The sequence below is a fragment of the Amblyomma maculatum genome, chromosome 1, assembly GCF_055883805.1.
Source record: "Amblyomma maculatum isolate TAMU_Amacu chromosome 1, ASM5588380v1, whole genome shotgun sequence".
NCBI lineage: Eukaryota > Metazoa > Arthropoda > Arachnida > Ixodida > Ixodidae > Amblyomma > Amblyomma maculatum.
In genome coordinates this window covers 234329510-234347634 of record NC_139344.1, presented here as the reverse complement: position 1 = coordinate 234347634, position 18125 = coordinate 234329510, and the positions used below count along the sequence as shown (strand labels likewise).

The 18125-nt window shown below is 44.8% G+C and overlaps 1 protein-coding gene across 1 annotated transcript in view; it reads left to right on the top strand.

Moving 5' to 3' along the window:
- The first annotated feature begins 551 nt into the window (after nt 1-551).
- The window catches only part of LOC146205913 (uncharacterized), an 82072-nt gene continuing 64498 nt past the window's right edge, over nt 552-18125 (top strand). Inside the window, exons 1-17 of the mRNA XM_084608235.1 lie at nt 552-669; nt 730-850; nt 951-1105; nt 1162-1285; nt 1349-1503; nt 2012-2168; nt 3882-4030; nt 4187-4304; nt 7220-7368; nt 9744-9870; nt 11360-11499; nt 11583-11700; nt 11776-11927; nt 12012-12126; nt 12414-12562; nt 13043-13178; nt 15504-15643. Coding sequence (XP_084464361.1) covers nt 552-669; nt 730-850; nt 951-1105; nt 1162-1285; nt 1349-1503; nt 2012-2168; nt 3882-4030; nt 4187-4304; nt 7220-7368; nt 9744-9870; nt 11360-11499; nt 11583-11700; nt 11776-11927; nt 12012-12126; nt 12414-12562; nt 13043-13178; nt 15504-15643 — 2323 coding nt within the window. The remainder of the gene's footprint in view (nt 670-729; nt 851-950; nt 1106-1161; nt 1286-1348; nt 1504-2011; nt 2169-3881; nt 4031-4186; nt 4305-7219; nt 7369-9743; nt 9871-11359; nt 11500-11582; nt 11701-11775; nt 11928-12011; nt 12127-12413; nt 12563-13042; nt 13179-15503; nt 15644-18125) is intronic.

Sequence of the window (18125 nt, the reverse complement as noted above, 5' to 3'; positions counted from 1 at the left end):
ACTTCCATGCAATTTTTTTTAAAGCAATATGGATAGCACGCCTACATAATCACGTCTATTGCACGCTATCTTTCCCATCTAAATCACCTCTCGTGCACTGACGAACGTGCCTGTAAATCGCAGCAGATCTTTCAAGGTGCGGTTTGCTCCCACAAGTTTGAGGTTGTGTCGCGAATCACACTAAGGCCGACGTTTACCATAAACGCCTTTTGACGCATGTTATCACTAGGGCAGCGCTTAGTTCGCGCGATGAAAACTGTCTTGCTTGTTATCGGTATGCGTTATGCACAGTGCGTTCATGCATTCAGCAAAGCCTCACTGAGGCTGAGGATGTTTCGCATATAGGCCGGGGTATCTCAGGTGATCCTTGCGAGGGACGGACAGTAATGTGACAATCGAACCAAACACTCTATTCGAGAGTAGAAGGCATGATAACAGCATCATGTAATAGCGAGACAACCAAGTGGAAAAGTTCACCAGGAAATATATAATAGTAAAAGAAAATTCTTCTTTACAGTGGCCTCACTGATTACCAGAGGTGCATCGATAGTATGATTCCATCAGAGTGCCTCATGATTAAGGGCCTGCTTGAAAACACGGAAATCAAATACTTTCACTCTCTCATCTACAGCAAGTATGCGTGGATATGCGAATCCATCCCTTCATCCGGTAGGTATAAATTTTGTCCGCTGTTCGAAAAGTTAACTGTGCCTGCACGCTTCCTTTCAGTGAGCGAATGCTACCACAATGTGTCACGGCTCCTAGCTGAATGTGAGGGGTTTCTGTGGAGCGAAGTAAACGTGATCGGCGAGAACAATTTCACCTCTAGTGGCCTCAAGCACTCATGCCAGTGAGATTGACGTTCAGCTTGCTTCGCCTTGTTTCCACGCCATGTTTTACTAACTACCTTCTTTTCCCTTACCATTTCTCTCCCTATATCTCTTTTTAAGGGGTGTTCGTAACTACCAAACGTGCGTTCTGTCTACCGTGAAAGACCAGTGCAGCTCAAACGAGATTATACCTGACACGAACGAAGTGAGCCGCCTAACTGAAGACCTGTTCAGACGGTATCAGTGGACCTGTGACATGATGGAACATTCAACAGGTACACCGAGTCGATTTGAAATTAGTTGCTTTTTCTCACCGAGATTATTTTTACAGAGGAGAGTTGCACGTCAGCCATGCTGTTGCCAAAGCTGAAGGAGTGCAGAGGCTTCATAACATTTGAAGTCATACCACTTTCGGCTGACTCATCCAGCGTGAACAACCTGCACCACGCTTGCAGGTGGGCATACTTTCCAGCTTTTGGAGGGTTACTGAAATATAACTGCCTCAAAATTCATTTCAGGGCACTGAATGATTTCAACGCTTGCGTGTGGTCGGAAGTGGTAAAGCACTGCGACGTGGAAAAGCCGATGGACAACCTTTCTACTGAAGTTCTGGAATACACTCGCGGCATAAGTGACACTTACAAGTGGGTCTGTGACCTCGACAAGTCTAAGGGTAAGTGGGACCAAAATTATGCCCCTCATTTGCGCCCCCCCCTCGTGCCTTAAGAACGTCTGTCACTATGGATATATTTTACCCGCAGTTCCACCATGCACAAAAGACAACTACATCGAAAGAATTAGACGATGCAAAGGATACATAGTGCTGAAAGTTCTGCCTCACATCGAGGACTTGTCGGATGAGAATCAGTTGGAAATTGCTTGCAGGTAACAACTAACGATTTTCTCAAGAAAATTGCGTGTTGTTGCATGCTCTTCTTCTCTTCTTTCCTCTTCACTCAGAGCTGTTCATGATTACCAGTCTTGTATAGTGAAACAGACAAAACTGATATGTCCGAATTCTCAAGACTTGCTTTCAAACCAGTCCATTATTGAAAACACGAAAGGCCTATTCAACGAATACGAATGGGCTTGCAACAAATGTAAGTATTGTTGTATATGCTGAAAAAACTGGATGTATATTTAAAACATACAATACGCAACTGATTTCGTATTCTGTGCAGCTGTGATTGTTCCAAAGCGCAAGTCATCTGAAGGTTTGACAGCCAAAACATGCAACGAAACACTGCTGGTAGACAACCTGAAAAGCTGCTTCGGACTCGTCAAGTACTTCGTCCTTCCTCACGTTCAAACGAGTTCGAAAATGCTTTCAGCGTGCAGGTAATGCAATGTCTAATTATCGTCTTTATATTTCGCCTCCTCCTTGAAGGGAAGTGACAGATACGTTAGCTATTCGACGAATGTGTAGCTCTTTTCTTTGACATCTGGAGCGTGACTGCGCCGCTGCGCAAGGGGGTAGCACCTTGGGGGAAGGTGCGAGCTACGAGCATGCTTCGCGATCCGTTTAGCACGCACTCTGAGATTTTAAGTTTCAGCTAAAATTCATAATTGAGCTGGTGGTCAGACATTTGAGCAATTTTTCTTTCGTAGCTTAGTTTAGCACTTAGTCGCTTTGTTCAGAATTGGAAAGGGGTGAGGGGGGGAGGGGGGGGGGGAATTGGGCTTGTTGGGTAGGATTCGTTCTGGGTTATATATATAAGACCTTCATAACAAAATCAGAATTGATGTCTCGTGGCCACGAACTGTTTCGTTCTAGGAAATAGCGTAAAAGCTCAAGAGGACTTGCTTCTAAATTCTAAAGCGTGCAATGGAGTCTATTAGCATCCGCGGCGGTTCTCAACAGTTTGTGCAAGATGGCACAAACTTCTGAGGGATGTAAATATTTTATAAATGTTGTAAATGGGCAAGCAGAATAAAAAAAAGATATGCAAGTGCGTGTTCTTGTGGCTGATAGTGCGCCTGTAGTTCTGAAAATGTCTTAGGATGCGGGGGTGCTTTAAATCACGGGCCAGCAGCACACACAGAAAGGCTAATTCAGCGTGTTCTGCACCGGCCTGCATTGGCATGCGCTCAGGTGTATCATTTCTAGCGACTTTGCTCGTATCCTTTATTTTGAAACAACGGTAACGTGTGCTGCGGATTGGTAAGACTAGTTTTGACTAATGTAACCCAGCTGTATGTTAACTGGTTATATTATATAGTACGAAAATGATCCCACGAATTGATCTTATGCGAACGATAAGGCGTGTACATTATAGGCGCGAGCACATTAAAACCAGTTTATAAAGAACTCCATGGAGGAATAAATATGTTGCATATTGAGTACTATAATGTAATGATAATTACGCTAAGCAAACTACTGTTCCAAATTTGTCAAGCGCGTTAAAGCGTCTTTTTGGGCTAATTTCGTTCATACGGATCTTCAAGCTGCTCGAATTTAACTAGGACGTGAGAAAAAAACGCCCGTGGCGTCATTTTTGTTTCTTTTGTCCTCCTTATCTTGTCCGCGCAGTTTTAACTTTCTTCTCATGGGCGTGTTCGTCGAAAAGCAAGAAAATAACTACACTTATTAAAAAAAAAAGAATTATTGTGAGTTGTAGAGCATTCAGGCAAAATAAGTGGGGACTGCTGAAAAGCATGCATTGCTCTCATTCATAATGTCCTAATTATATGCATATTTGGCGTATATCTGCAGAATGACGTGATCTATAAGGAGATTGGTTGTTGGACAAGGGCACGGCTTAGGCCGAGTAGGGCTGCTTGCAGCTCAAGCAGACCTCTTGCACTGTAGGATTTTCGAAGTCGTACGTTGGACGAAAGTGGAACAGGTGCACTCTCTGGTTTGCAAATACGCCCTCCGAGTTAATATATTCAACGCCTAGTCTGATATAGGCAATGGGCCTTTCAAAATACCTGCCGTACAATTTCAAAGAATGTAGAGAATGATTCACTGTGCCTGAGTTTGTTACAAGCAGATTTCACCGTGTATTCATTGCCTGTAAATAAAATACTGAAACTTTGTGCTCATTTTAGAGGCCTGTACTACTACCAAAAGTGCACCAAAAGAGTTATCTCTGAGCAAGACTGTGGCGACGTCGAGAAGCTGAACCAGTCTAGTACGGTGCAAGCACATCTCAACCTGCTTAAAAAATACTCTTTCGTGTGCACCGTCCCAGAAAACAGTAAGTCGAATAAGTTCTGTATTGTTGTGCACACGCATGAACATTTTCATTTTATGGAGCTGGAGTGTGCGACTTGGGCCAGTGTTTGGCAGTTTGAATCCTCTTCGCCAATTCGGTAGGTGGTCAACCTAACAGGCGTGCAATTTCACGTTTCAGGCAAACTGTGCAAGATATCGGCAGGCCGCCTCAAAGAATGCCTGGGAATACTAGAAACAGTCGTGATTCCAAGGGCCGACCTAAGAGGATCAAAACGAAACCTTTCTGACGCCTGCAGGTAAGATATGCCATGATGAATTCTCATGCCGCCCCTGATGTATGCAAGAGGAGCTCGCTAATTTTCAATCGATGAAGGGAGGTTGAAACAACTCGAAGAATAAGAATGAAGTGCAGCTGATTTTGCAGGCACTCCCAGATCATGAATGGCAATTTGCTAGTATCCTCTAAATGAAAAGTATGTAAGAGCTACCAGTCTCCGGGACAGTGACGTGGAGGCTAATGGAAGTGGTTCAGCGTAAATTAAAGACAACGCAGAGAACTATGGAACGGAAAATGCTAGGCAAAATTGTATTCCAAGGGAAGGAAAGCGTACCATAAGGAGGGCAGAAAATTAGGTTGGTGGATGAAATATGATGTTAACGGTCAGCTGGTAAAGAACCGGATCACTTGGAGAGATATGAGAGAGGCCGTTTTCCAACAGCGAGCGCTGTCAGTGCCCGATTCGGGGGCTTTGGCGTACGGCTGCTGATCACAAAGTCGCGGGATCAAATCCTGGCTACTGAGGTCACATTTCAGTGGAGGCTAGTAAACCCATAAATGTCCGTGTGCTGAGCGATGTCAGTGCACGTTAAAGAATCGCAAGTATTGGCAGTAAATCCGGAGCCCTCTGCTGCGGTTTCTCTCAGTATGTGTCATATGATTAAGCACTGCGGCTTCTCTAATAGTCTGTGTCGTTTAGACACGTTAAATCTCCATACCTCATATACCACCATCATCATGCTAACATGAACTTTCACGGAGGGAATGTATCTGAATGTTTTGCACCGAAGAAAAAAATTCAGCAAATAGTACGCACTAGAACTTCGAAGGAAAAGTGCATCTTACTACATTCTTCTTTTATATCACGGTTCGATGAAATCATGTGACATGGTACCGGAGACGAGAGGGAAGGGGATGCGTTTAGGCATCCTCCTTTCTATTTTGCCGACATGAGGTAAACTGCAGAAAATGCAAAGACGATTTCTTTAAACGTTCATGTGCCCGATACGAAGAATGTTTCAAGCCTCATTGCAATCACCGATAACAATCACCGAATGGAAGTGTACAAAGAGCTATTATTTGCTGTCGGTGAGGCAACTAATATGAGACAGAATTTCGAAACAAAGGAAATACGTGGTCAATGGCACTGTCTAATTGTACCTTATACTAAGCTGCTTTCAAGCTGCGATTTATGGCCTTCCTTGCAGTGGTATCAAATACCGTTGGGCCAATAATAAAAACTATGATGATGACACTCTAGCCAACTTATGAACTCCAACTGGTAGTGTCAAATAAAAGCGCAGTTTTTTGCCAAGTCAGGTGCTCTAAGCACTCTGGAACCACACTTAAGGATTACTGAGCTGCTAAAAGAAAAATGTCCTCTTTACGAATAGTAAGAACGCTGTGCCTTCGAGGTGTCACTAAAAATAAATCACTAATTACGAAAATCTGCCCAATTAATGGGCTACGTAACCCTCTACGCAACCAATATTGATCGCCGTCCTCGCGAAAAAAAAAATAACACAGACATTCACCACTTCCCTTCCAGTGGCATACAGTACTACGACAACTGCATCCAGGAAATTCACAACGATCACTGTAAAACTGACACACTTTACCCGCCCTCACCGGACGTCCTTGAGTATGCTTTGGACTTGCAGATTAAATACAGGTGGACTTGTATTCCAAGGGCGACACAACGTACGTAAATTAGTAAAGCTTCCCGGTGCCATTTTTTTTTTTGCTTCAGTGAAATGATAATGAGCCCTTCATTATTTCCGTCTCTCTTTCGGCTCCTCCATCCTAGCCTGCTCCCTATCATCGCTATCCGAAAAGCTACGCCGGTGCACGCCATTTCTCACCGACATTGCACTCCCAATCAAGGCCAATGCTACGGCGACGGAGAAAGACAAAAAAGAAATGTGCCGGTAAGGACATGGGAATACGAGGGCGTGGCATTGAAGGCTTATTTCCATTTGGTCTGTCTGTGATAACGTCAGATAGTTTTTCATAACGAAAAAAAAAAAAACACATTCTCAAATACGCCTGAAACGCAGCGGAAAGATAAGCTGTACAGTTTATTGGGCGTGCTCAGAAATCAGATGTTAGGATTTAAAAAGTTAAAACACGCAGCAAGTATATGTTTATTTGTTATTGTGAATTACGATAGCACTCATTCTGTAAATTGTTGAATTTCCTTTCTAAAATACGCTGTATTACTTATCTGTGCAGATTATTTCTCAAGCACAACATAACAGTGCATCAATCACGCCACGGAAAGTAGCCAAGCTGTTTCTGTGCTTTTACAGAGATTACATTATATTTTCATGGCCAGAAATTTCCCCGATGATTTTTACTCTTTTGATTAGGTTGCTATAGGCTCTTTGCGGAGAATTTCGAGAGACTCATCGTATCTTTTTTTTATTAATCACCTGGCTTCTCAATCTTACTCTTCAATCTTAACTATTTGTAGTACTCGGCCGAACGTCTTCTAATTTGTATAATTGGGATTATACTATGTCACCACCAACACAATCGCTCAATTTATGCTTTCCTTCGTCTTCCTTTTTTTCGCACAAAATTCACAGGCGTCCCACCAACAAACCCTATTCACAACCCTATTCCCATATATAGAAGTACTGAGTGATGTCTTTTGTCTGATGTTATTATAATGTAGAAGAAGGGATATTCTTCAAACAATACCGCGAGATCAGGTGGCCTCCATGTTGAGCACTGCTTGCATGACGGCCGTTTAAACTAAACTCTGTTATCTCAAAACACCATTAGTGCTGTTTGTGATTAGAGGTAAATTTAACACTGCATCTCTTCGTAAGCGTGTCCAAGTTTCTCTCGGCCCGTTTTTGTAGCTCTTACTTCAAAAATTATAACGAGCGCCTTCTATTGCTCTTATTCATGTTGGTTGTTTTCTCATAGGGCCGCTAACTACTACGAAGCGTGCGTCAACGAGGAAGTTTCAGACTCATGCAGCGTATCGTCTGTAACCACTATACTCGCAGAAGCCAAGGAGTTTTTCGAGCCACTAGTTGAATTCAACAAATTTTGTGGCGCTGTGCAGACGGGAGGTGAGTGAGTGAGCCGAGCGGGCTCTGAGGGCGCGTTTCAACACAAATGCTTATTGCACACAGCATCAAAGTGCACCGAAGAGGCTCTGCTTGAAAACATCATACAGTGTACAAGCATAATTACCAGCATCGTTATGCCGATGTCCAGCAACAAAAACAACGTGGGAAATTTGAAGCAAGCGTGCAAGTACGGCTCAACTTTCTTCCTAGTTTATTTTAGTCGGTGGCTTGAATTTTCGATTAGGAGCAAACTCTTCCGTTCCCTAAAGTGTGTGTTGCCTGCAATGCATTTTACTTCGCTGATCGATCACTGCGGAGTTTCCTGTGCTGCTCATTTCACATGCAATCTTAACCACGCTATGAAGCGCGCAAGTATCTGCCATTGCAAGCATCAGGTAAAGAAAAGACTGACAGGACTTAGTTAAATGTTTCGTCATGTATGCTTCACGCTAGTTCCCATTATCATAAAGCATATACAGCGAGTTTGCGATTCTTCTCAGGATAAACTCGGCTGGCGAAGCTCTCTTCCTGTGCATTCTGTATTTCGTGTTTTTTTTATTTTTGCGATGTAGATATGTCGACAGAATAAGAAAGGAAATATGAATGCGCTGCAGTGCCTTGGGTAGAGGCCAAGTGTAAAGTCCAACTCAACTCGCTAAAGCTTGTAAAAATGCAACTGTTATTTCAAACACATTTTGCATTATCATCGAAACGCAGCGTGAGGGAACTGATGCTAAACTACGAAGTGCGCGCATTTTGGCTTCAGGCTTCCACAATGCGTGGGCGAATTCGAGGACCTTTGTGCTTTGCTCAACTTTGGTGTAAATTTGAGCCGGTTACTTTCGACCACCCGCTTTTTTTTTTTTTTTTTTTCTGGCAGAGTGACCCTGCTCAGATCGGCGATATGTTTTCCACTGTCATTTGCTGTCAAAGTTATCGGGCATTCACAACGCCTTGGTAATTCGTCTCACAATGAAAAATCTTTTTGAAGAGTGAAATCATCTCTCTGGCATTAAGTAAATCCTACATTGATAACACATTTACTATATAATACACACGCTGCGGTCGCCATAAATGAAGCTGTATGAAAAATATGCCTCCCTTTGCTTTGCTTTTACCAGCTTGGCTGCAAAGCTTTGAAATAAATATTTGCAGTTTATCACATGAGGGTGTTCTGAAAGAGAGGGAGGAGGGAGGGGTGCAATATGCTTTTGTGGGCTATTGCAAGTCAATGCACGTTAGATACCCCCTGGAGTTCACCAATAATCCTTAGTCGTCCACTACGGCACCTCTTTCTCAGAGTCTTCTTTCACCTGTGCCTTTAGCCCTTCCCTCAAGACAATGCTTAGGGGTCCACCGACAGTGGGACGGATTTATGTTTTCTGTGGATATGCAAGCAAGAAAATGTGCAGGGTTTCGCTAGCTAACCGTGTCTTGTGATCCTGAGCTTTAACTTTTGCATCAAGCCTAAAGAGCTGGAATTACACAACCATTTTTGGGAAAGGGAATGTGTTGACGGGAACAGCCACCTTCATTTGTGAAGTCAATGCGCAGTGTTTTCACATTCTACTCGTGAAGACCGTTTTTGTTGGCTATGTTATCTAGTGAGCATTAGTGATCGGCGCCCTCTTCGGAGGGAAAGGCTGCACAGGCAGGGAGGGGGGAGGGGGGCAGAGGCATTTCGTCGTTTCATGTGTTACACCTGCATGCAGTATAGCTAAGTGAAAAATTACCATCTACCGTTTTTAATCATTCGCCTATTTATTCCCTTGCTTAAGATACCTGAGATACTACGGATACTGCGCCGGCCACTCGCATACCAAAACATGTCCAAACATCACGTTGAGCATTAGCTCAAAGATACGAAATCTGACAAAGGTGCTCTTGGACAAGTACAACTGGGTGTGCTCCAACAAAGGCAAGTCTATGATTAGTTTGTATGCATTCTAATGCTATATTTCATTAACGTTAGGAATTCTGAAAGTAATTTTTTGCGGAGCATTCGGTTAGATGTACTGGCTTTGACAGCAGTCACCAGGCTTCATGAACGCAGAAAAAGCGAGTTGACGGCGTGGCATCAATGATTCCGCGGTTGCCAGTCCTCGTCGGCAACCAGGATAACTGCATAATGTGAATTTTACACTCTCTTTTCTCTTTTGGGTGATAAAAAGTCTACTGGTAGCAAGAGAAGCGGTAAGAGCAGCTTAATAATACTATTGAAATAGACTGTACGTGACGTCTTATTAGGCACTGGGACGCAAATAACCATAGACGCTTTCTGCGTCAGCGCGCCGAAAAACGCAAGCGAGAAAAAACTACCTTAGAGGTAATAAAAATGTTCGCTCTTCAATTCTTAAACGCTATTTTATTTTCAGTGACGACATGTGAATATGCTGAAATGGAACCACACATTAAGAAGTGCTCGGAGAGATGGATAAGACCGGAGAGCTTCGCAAAGCTGAAGGGTACAAATGATGCAGAAGGCCTAAAGTCTGCTTGCCGGTTGGTAACAAGTTTAAATAGTTCATTTTCTCTGTAGTATTTCTCGCCATTGACATGCAAGAGATGCGAGACCAAGTTTAGAAAAGGCACTGCTTTTCTCTTCGTAAAGCTATCCAGGCAGCTGGTTCAGCAATTGTGCTTTCATGCTTTAGTGTTGTACTGACTCCTGGTTCCGCTGCCGCAACGTGCTACAATACTAGAAATGAAAACAAAATGACGCACATTTACAGCAACAGAATAAAGACCCGCATCATGGAATTCAGGCCGCTTAATACCGTGTTCAGTCTGCAGACGCGTTAAAATGAGCGGGCACGTTAACGGGGGCGCGTCTTTTCGACGGTTGCTCGGATCATTGAGGTACAATGCGCGTAGTATTAATTTTAAGGCGATGCGATACGGAGCGTTTAACTCCTCACAAGTACTTTCATCAGGCGCTGAATTGCCAGTTCTTGGATTCAAAAAATATTATTGCCACTTTGCAGATGTCATTACGCGGTACGTGCGTATATAGTTTACGATGATAAAACTTCCCAGTCACAGTTTCGATGGACAGGAATTCAAGCAAAACTTATAAGGTTTAAAGCAGCAGTCTTTTTTTTTTTTTTTCCTGTGGCAGTTGTATTGTTGCAGAATTTTCGTATTCTCTTCAATATGATGTGATCCGTTCAGATTGCTTGAACTTGCTTGTGGGCTTGCTGTCAGCGCAGGGCAAAAGCGGGTGCCGCAGTGGTCAGTGAAAAATCGGTTTCACGCAGTTACCTTGCTGAGATGTCATATGGTTTCTTAGTCTGCTCCCTCTTTGTGAAAAACAGGCTCGGAATATGAAGTCAAATTGGTAAATGAAACTGCAAAGTAATGTTCGCAGCCGTATATATGTCTAAACTGTCGAATTTGCTACGCCTACTTACCTGCGGAAGTTTGACTGCAGTCAAACTTTTAATTCGCTTTTACGTTTAAGCCAATGCTTTGGCGCACCTGTATGAGGTCAGATGCGCACTAATTTACGCATTGTATTTCTTTAGATCCTACAAGGACTATGAACGTTGCGTGTTGGACGAAGGAGAGAAGTTGTGTCCATTAGAAAGCAGTCTCAACCTCACTGCTGTCAACGAAGTGTCCGGAAATTTTATGTGGGCGCACAAATGGGTATGCCAAGATATAAGTAAGTAAAGTGCTCCTTTCTTATCGCATGCATTGAGAAATTCACTCCCAAAAAGGGCTGCGAAAAAAATGCTGCAATTTCCACTATCCACAGAAAACACCTCTACCAGTGGAAACAAAGGCTCTGATCTTGCTGTTTGTTCGAAGGAAACTCTGTTACGAGATGCTGAGGAGTGCTTTGGAATTCTAAAGTATCAGCTAATTCCCTTCGTGAGGCTTAAAACCCACCGGCGATTTGTATGCGAGTAAGCCAATGTCGTTTCTACAATGTGTTATAATAAATGGCTGAACAGATTGTGATACACGTTACGCGCTCTTGATATTGCAGGGGTCTCCAAACGTACAAAACTTGTCTCAGTTCCGTTTTCGAAGAGTGCACTAATGCATCTTATGTGAAGCTATATGACGACACAAGTGAAATTTCTCGCTACGTCAAGCAGTATGAAAATCTTTGCACAGAAGAGCACGGTTGGTGTTTATAAGCTACCGCGATCTATTCGTAGTGCTCTCTTAGAAATGCTTCTCTGTACTCACCTCAATAACCATTGCAGGTGCTACTTGCAACATGAGTGCAGAAAGCTTTGACATTTGCTTGGGTATTGTCTCGGCGATCATTAAGCCCAATGCTTACCCGAATGCAGTCAGCACAGAAATGTCCGAAGCTTGCAAGTATGGCACATTTGAATTTGTTTTGAGGGCTTATCAGGGGTAGCACGGGCTAACCTGTCTTCTATTGTCTAACAGAGGTCTCGGCTATTACGGAGTGTGCATTGAAAATGTTGTAAAAGAGAAGTGCAATGAAAATGACGTCCTGCCGAGTTCCAAGTCACTGCAACATTTTACGATCGACATACCGGCAAAGTACAACTGGACGTGCAAGTTCTCTCAAGCTCCAGGTACAAAGCGAATTTGTAGCGAATTGTTGAGTATTGTTAGCGCGCATATGTTCACGCTTCCCTTCTATCCTTTCTACCTTTCAGACTCGTGTGATACGAAACTTCTGAGCAGGCACTTTTCTGAATGCAAAGGATTTCTTCGTTATCTGGACAAGCATCTGGCCAAGAACGAAACTAACGAACGCGCAATTACTTGCAGGTATGTGATTGCACAGGATTCGGAAGGGAGAATACTCGGTGCAGCCTTCGCTCTTTTAAAACAGTTGACACACGTGCTCATCTGGTCTAAGCTTTCTCTGCTTCCAAGTGACTAAGGCTTATTAGGTGCATGGGCTTCTTGTGGGCCACATTTTCCGCATATATATGCGCCTATGAAAGTAGAATTGTCATTTTCTAGTTTTAATTAAAAACAGTTGAGCAAGAAAATGGAGGCAATCAGTTGACAATTTATGTGTTGGTCATGTATGAAATTTTGCTATTTTTCAGGTATCTCCGTTACTATACTACCTGCATTAACCAGGAATTCACAGAGACCTGTGGCAAAACTCCAAGGACACTTTCCATGCCGGAGATAATTGAAGTTGGGGAGAAGTACAAGTTTTACGAAGAAGTTTGCAAAACTGACGTCCCTGATGGTTTGTACAATACTACTATTTCCTTAACTTTTTAAATTGTTCATTCTGATATTACTTTCAGTAAAAACATGCACCAAAACGGCCGTGGAAGGAATGTTGAAGGAATGCAAAGGAATCATGAAAACAATCGTAATACCTTCGTCGGGTAATAAGTCGGACGTGGCAAGGCTAAAAGTCGCCTGCAAGTAAGGAAACTGTGCTAGTGTTTTTTGCTGTTCTCAATATTCTGTAGGTGGGAAAGACTGACCTCATCTTGAACTTTAAGGTACCTCCGATACTACCAAGAATGCGTTTCGAGCCAAAGTACACTGATGTGCTCGGAGGAAGGACCATCAATTGTGGACTCCATAAAGCAGTCTGTTTCAGACTATTACAGTGCATACAACTGGACTTGTGATGCCACGAAGGGTACGTTTATGCGCGTGGCGGCTGTTCGCTATTGGCCTCAAGCCTTACATTTTCCTTTTGTGAATTCTCCAGATCTTCCTTCCTGCTCCAAAGAAGCGTTTCAGGAACAAGCGAAGACATGTTTCGAGACGTACATCACGAGGATTGTGATCCCCCACTCAAGGGCTTCTTTGGCCTCTAATTACACCAGCTTGAAGGTCGCCTGCGCGTGAGTTTCCTTTTCACATGAAGCCGTCTTAGTACGTTACATTGGCTTGTATGCGTCCACAAGTGCAGTAAACTCCGTGCGTGATAGCCAATTTCGAGATAAAAAAAAAAAAAAACATGGCGCTGTAGCGCAAAATAAAAAAAAAATTCAAATCTAGAGTAAATATGTCTGAATACCTTTCAGCCTTGCACTGCGGTTCAAATGGTCAGAGATTACAATCGTGACAGGACAAAAACGCTGGGAAACCAATGCACTTTCAAATTATTGCAGGTTAAAAATGCAACAAAACGGCACAAGCTGGATTGCACAACCAAATTATCGATTAAAAAACGTTATTGCATATAAAATTCCCAAATGTAAACCGCATAAAGGTGTCATGATACCAATTTTAGAATATAAACTTTTTATTGCATCTTATCCCTGATGTGCTAAGCAACTAAACCTCAAAGTTCCAGCTCCATCGGAATATTTTTAGAATTAGTATTTTCGTTTCTTCGTGAATAGCTTGCTGATCTAGATGATCTAGCCACCGGCGTAGCCGGTGACATCAACCAACGCCGCGTCGTCTGCAGCATGTTATGTGAACGAGGAGCGTCAACCGCGGTTGCGCTATACGCGATGTGGCGGACAAAAAGCAGTCATGCCGCTAACCGCTTTTACCGCAAAATGCTTTTCAATCTCTGTTAGTGCTTTTAACCTAAGCAATAGCGGCGGAGCGGGATTCAGGATCACGTCGGCGCCCGAGTACGAAAGCCGCATGAGCTGGCCCGCTCGAACAATGCACACTGAAACACGACTCAAAAGCAACACATAATAAGCGCATAGAGTGTCGTCCCACGGCGCTTTTGTACAATCTTCGAGCACCACCCGACAGCGCAGCAGCGTAGTATATCGAGGCGCCCAATACCCCGTCCCGTCTTAGCAGCATTGTTTTTAATCTGTTCGTTGTCAGGCCCAAGTGGGGCCCCAGCCGCATCATGAAAGTCGACGATAAGCTCATGAGGCTTACAACAGAGGACGCCGCAAGCTTACAGTGGTAGTGCCGCCCGCGAGCGCTGCTGACGACTGCGCTCATGGCCGTTTGCTTCTTCCTATTAGTCGCTAGGCCTACATTGTTTATCATCGAAGCCACAGCGGACGACGCTTTATAAGTGATCAGCGAGGCATTTTATTAAAAGAGCCACTCGATCATGAAACTTACTCTCAACTCTATTGTTTTGTAGTGAAGGAAATAATTATTTTCGGCGCGGCGCCTTAGAAGCGGATCCAGCGTACAAGAACACGGGCACCGCACCCGCGGATGCTGCTATGCGGCTCTAAGCAAGAACTCCCATCGTATGCGATCAGCATTTCTCAAAAGGCATTTATTTTTTAAATTCCCTTTTCCGGGATCTAAAACGATTACGATAAAAACAAATTTTAGCACGATTTCTGACACAGGTACAAGAGATCTTCCGTATCGATAGCGCGGACGGCTTACGGAAGGCTTGAAGGGCACAGCCGGCGTGGCGGTGTTTACGGCGGTGCGGGCAGTGCTTCCGCGGACGATAGCGGCGGTCGCGCTGAAGGTGGATATGTGGGCAAGAACTAAGTCTGCGCTCTGTTTTCAGAAACATGCTAAGTACACTCATTGGAAGTCATGTTGGTTTTGAGCAAGCGTGAACATAGTAGTGTATCGGCAGCTTACCGGCGCCATCACAGCAGCAGACGACGCGAAATCAGTCTGTGACGTCACCAATCGTCTCAACATGGCGATCGCTGTCGGTGGGAGGAGCTTCACGGTCTCAACTTCAGTCACTTATTCGGAAATGATGCATCTAGGGCGCTCGAAATTCGGAAGTAAAATAATCAGGTTCCGTTTTATCTGCCAGACAATAAAACTGTAAATATTGGATGAGCATGGCATAACCCCTTTAACGACTATTATATCGAGCAGTTTATTCAAGCACAGTTCTGTTTCGCTAAAGCATATTACACAGCACAGCGCTGGCGTAGAATCGAGCCCCTCATTAAACCTATCTCCATTTACAGCCAATACGCCCCAAGCGATTACTCAGAGCTTGATGACGCGTCTAATTAAAGTTAAAATTCAGCTTTCAAAGCTTCCTTGCTGTTTTCTCTTACCTGCATTTTCTTTGCTGATCCATGTCGTTACCAAATAGCTTCGAGCTGCGTGCAATCTGTGGCTGAACTGATCGCCTGGAACCTTGAACTCTGTTTTAATATGTTTCAAGATTTGCAGCGCCCACCAATGCCTGAAACTTGCCAATACATGCTCTACGTATATAAGTATTGTCTTATTCTAAAAGGTTTGCAAATTTTTAGGGCTGTGCATGACTATCAAGACTGCGTTTCGAAAAAGCTACTAGCAACGTGCCCGGAGGAATACAAGAGAAATGACAGACTTTTGGAAATTTTCACTGACGGTGTCTACGGCATGTACAACTGGACATGTTCTGTCCAAAGTAAGTTGAGCTGAGTCTACGGAAAAAGTCGCTGTTACCCCAGTTCATGGGTTTTTTAGAGTCACGCGTATTTGAATAAGGTTTTACCGCATCTGGTTTCGGTTCACCCCCTGACCTCATCTCCACAAGGTGGCTGGATGCCGCATTCTTGCCTTCTTAAGCGATCGTGAGTGAAGCCACCGAAAGCAGACGGCTTGTACCAAAAGTCGAGTGTCTGCCGTGTATTTTAGTGGGAAAAGTCATGACTTTCTTGCGTTTACGGTATATGGCGCAGCCCTCGTTTGATATCCACTGTTATATAAAAAATTACCGACGATTACGTTACTTCCTAATGCGAAATTTGAGCGCAGCAAATAAGCTGTTTCACCTTTTCGATAGATTGAGGCAAATCCGCCGCCACCGATCTGGCTCTCTGATTGCCACCGCACAGGGGTTGCATTGGAGGAGGAGCGAAGAAAGGAATTAAGTTCGAGCCGGCGCTTTGACAACCGGAGACTCGCAGGAAGAGGGGGGAGGGGGGCGGCGTGTACACCCAGCGGCAAACGATGGGGGCAGAAGCGCGCGCACCATGCGGACAACGCGATAAATGGAGGAGGGAAGAGATAGCAGCGACTGACTGATGCTGCTGACGCCGATAGTGAGTCAACCCCAGCTGCGGAGTTGGTTTCAGGGACAACGCCGCCGATGCCGACGCAAACAACATGATACCCTCGCTTCCGCAGTGCCAAGAACCAGGTCTAGCCGTGGGAAGGTGGTCACGTATTCGTCGACGTGCCGGGGCCTACGTGAAATAACCGGCGCGTCGGCAACTGAAGAGCACCCTATCCGCCACACAGGAACAGGGGGGGGGGGGGGGGGGGGAAGGGGGACCCTCCCCTCCTCTTTCTGCATGGCGGCGACGGTGTTCTATGCAGTCGCGTTATCTTGACTCTCTAGCGGCGTCAGCGGCATCCAGCGGTATCAGTCGGTCGCTGCTAGCGCTGGGGGGATGAAAGGGGGGCGGAGCTGGTTACGAGGCCGACGACGACGCCGACGCGAAACCCAGGAACGGACGCCAAAGAGCTGCGCTCTAAAATGAATAAGCAAACTAACCGCGAAACATATTAGCATCGTTTGGGGAATCCTGTAACTACAGGTGAATCGAGGATAACAGTTAGGCAGGCTTGACCCCGCTACAGTAAAGAGGTACTTAACATAGTACAGCACGTTCTTGTCTTACTGGTGTAAAAGAGCATTAGTGGAATGACAATGAGCACGTTCTCGTCTTGCTAGCGTAAAAGAGCACTAGGGGAATGACACTGAGGCTAAGTTCATCTTAAACTGTAATTTTTAGTAAGAAAGAAAGGTGAGCAATGGTGGAAATCCCTACAACCGTCCCTCGAATGGCCGCAGCGGTGCGAGTTGCAGGTAGCCGATGTCTCGTCAGGGGTCGGTGACGATGTTTATTGCTTTACGACACCATCAGCCTTCCCACGGCCGCTCGATGGAAGCGCACCCATCGAGCGGCCGTGGCCTTCCAGACCTTTCACCGTCCCTCTTTTAAACCGCCCGTGACTACGCCACAAAGCTGAACCGTTCACCCCACGCAAACTGGACTTGGTAGCATGCTGTGCGGCGTGCTGTATTCGAACTTTGGACCAATTACTCTCGACGTATTCGAGAACTTGAAAGCATATCTGGTTCGCCTCAAATAAGTTTTGAACGGATGCAGCTGAAGAAAAAAGCGTTTTCTTTTTTGCCCTTCTGATGACACCCTTGAGGCCAATGACGTTGAACGATTCGCATGACGTCGTAGGTAACCCCTTATTCAACCTGCTAGCGTGACAACACAGGATGGGGCAGCTGAAAAGAGATTCACGTGGCTTAATCGGATTAACCGCGGCTTCACAAACATCGGCAGACGCCATTGGCTGAAGGGCCTCCTTGAGGGGCGCCTGCCCTTTTTGTGTGTGTGTGTTCTGTCTGACTGTAGCTGAAATGATTAGTTATTAGAAAATAGTTAACGTGTTGTTCGCTTCGTTGATTGTATACAGCGTGAGCTTGCACGTCGTACATATTTTCTCCTTGGGGGGAAACAGTAACGCTTCGCTTGTTAGACGTAATCCAAGTGAATAGCATGAGATGTTCAGCCTCTTACCGCGTCTGTCATCATTTTTGCTTTTCGTGTAGCAGGGCGTTCAGGTATTGATATGAGCAGAGCTTTAGAGAAACCGACCGAACTCTTACAGCATAGTCCAGCGCGGAATGTCGTGCAGTAGCACCTCTTGGCCTGGTTTAGCGTTGCTTTGGTCTGCTGAGCCACGCCCTTACGATCCATTGGCTCCCACTGTCGCTGTCGTCTTTCCCGATGCTGTTCTTGTCGTCGAGCACAGCGATATTTTGCATCAGACACTACACCACAATATGTAGAAGGCCACCCGACACGGATAGAAATCCCGCTTTAGCCATGCCATACGAGCATGCCTGTAGGGTCTAGGAGTAG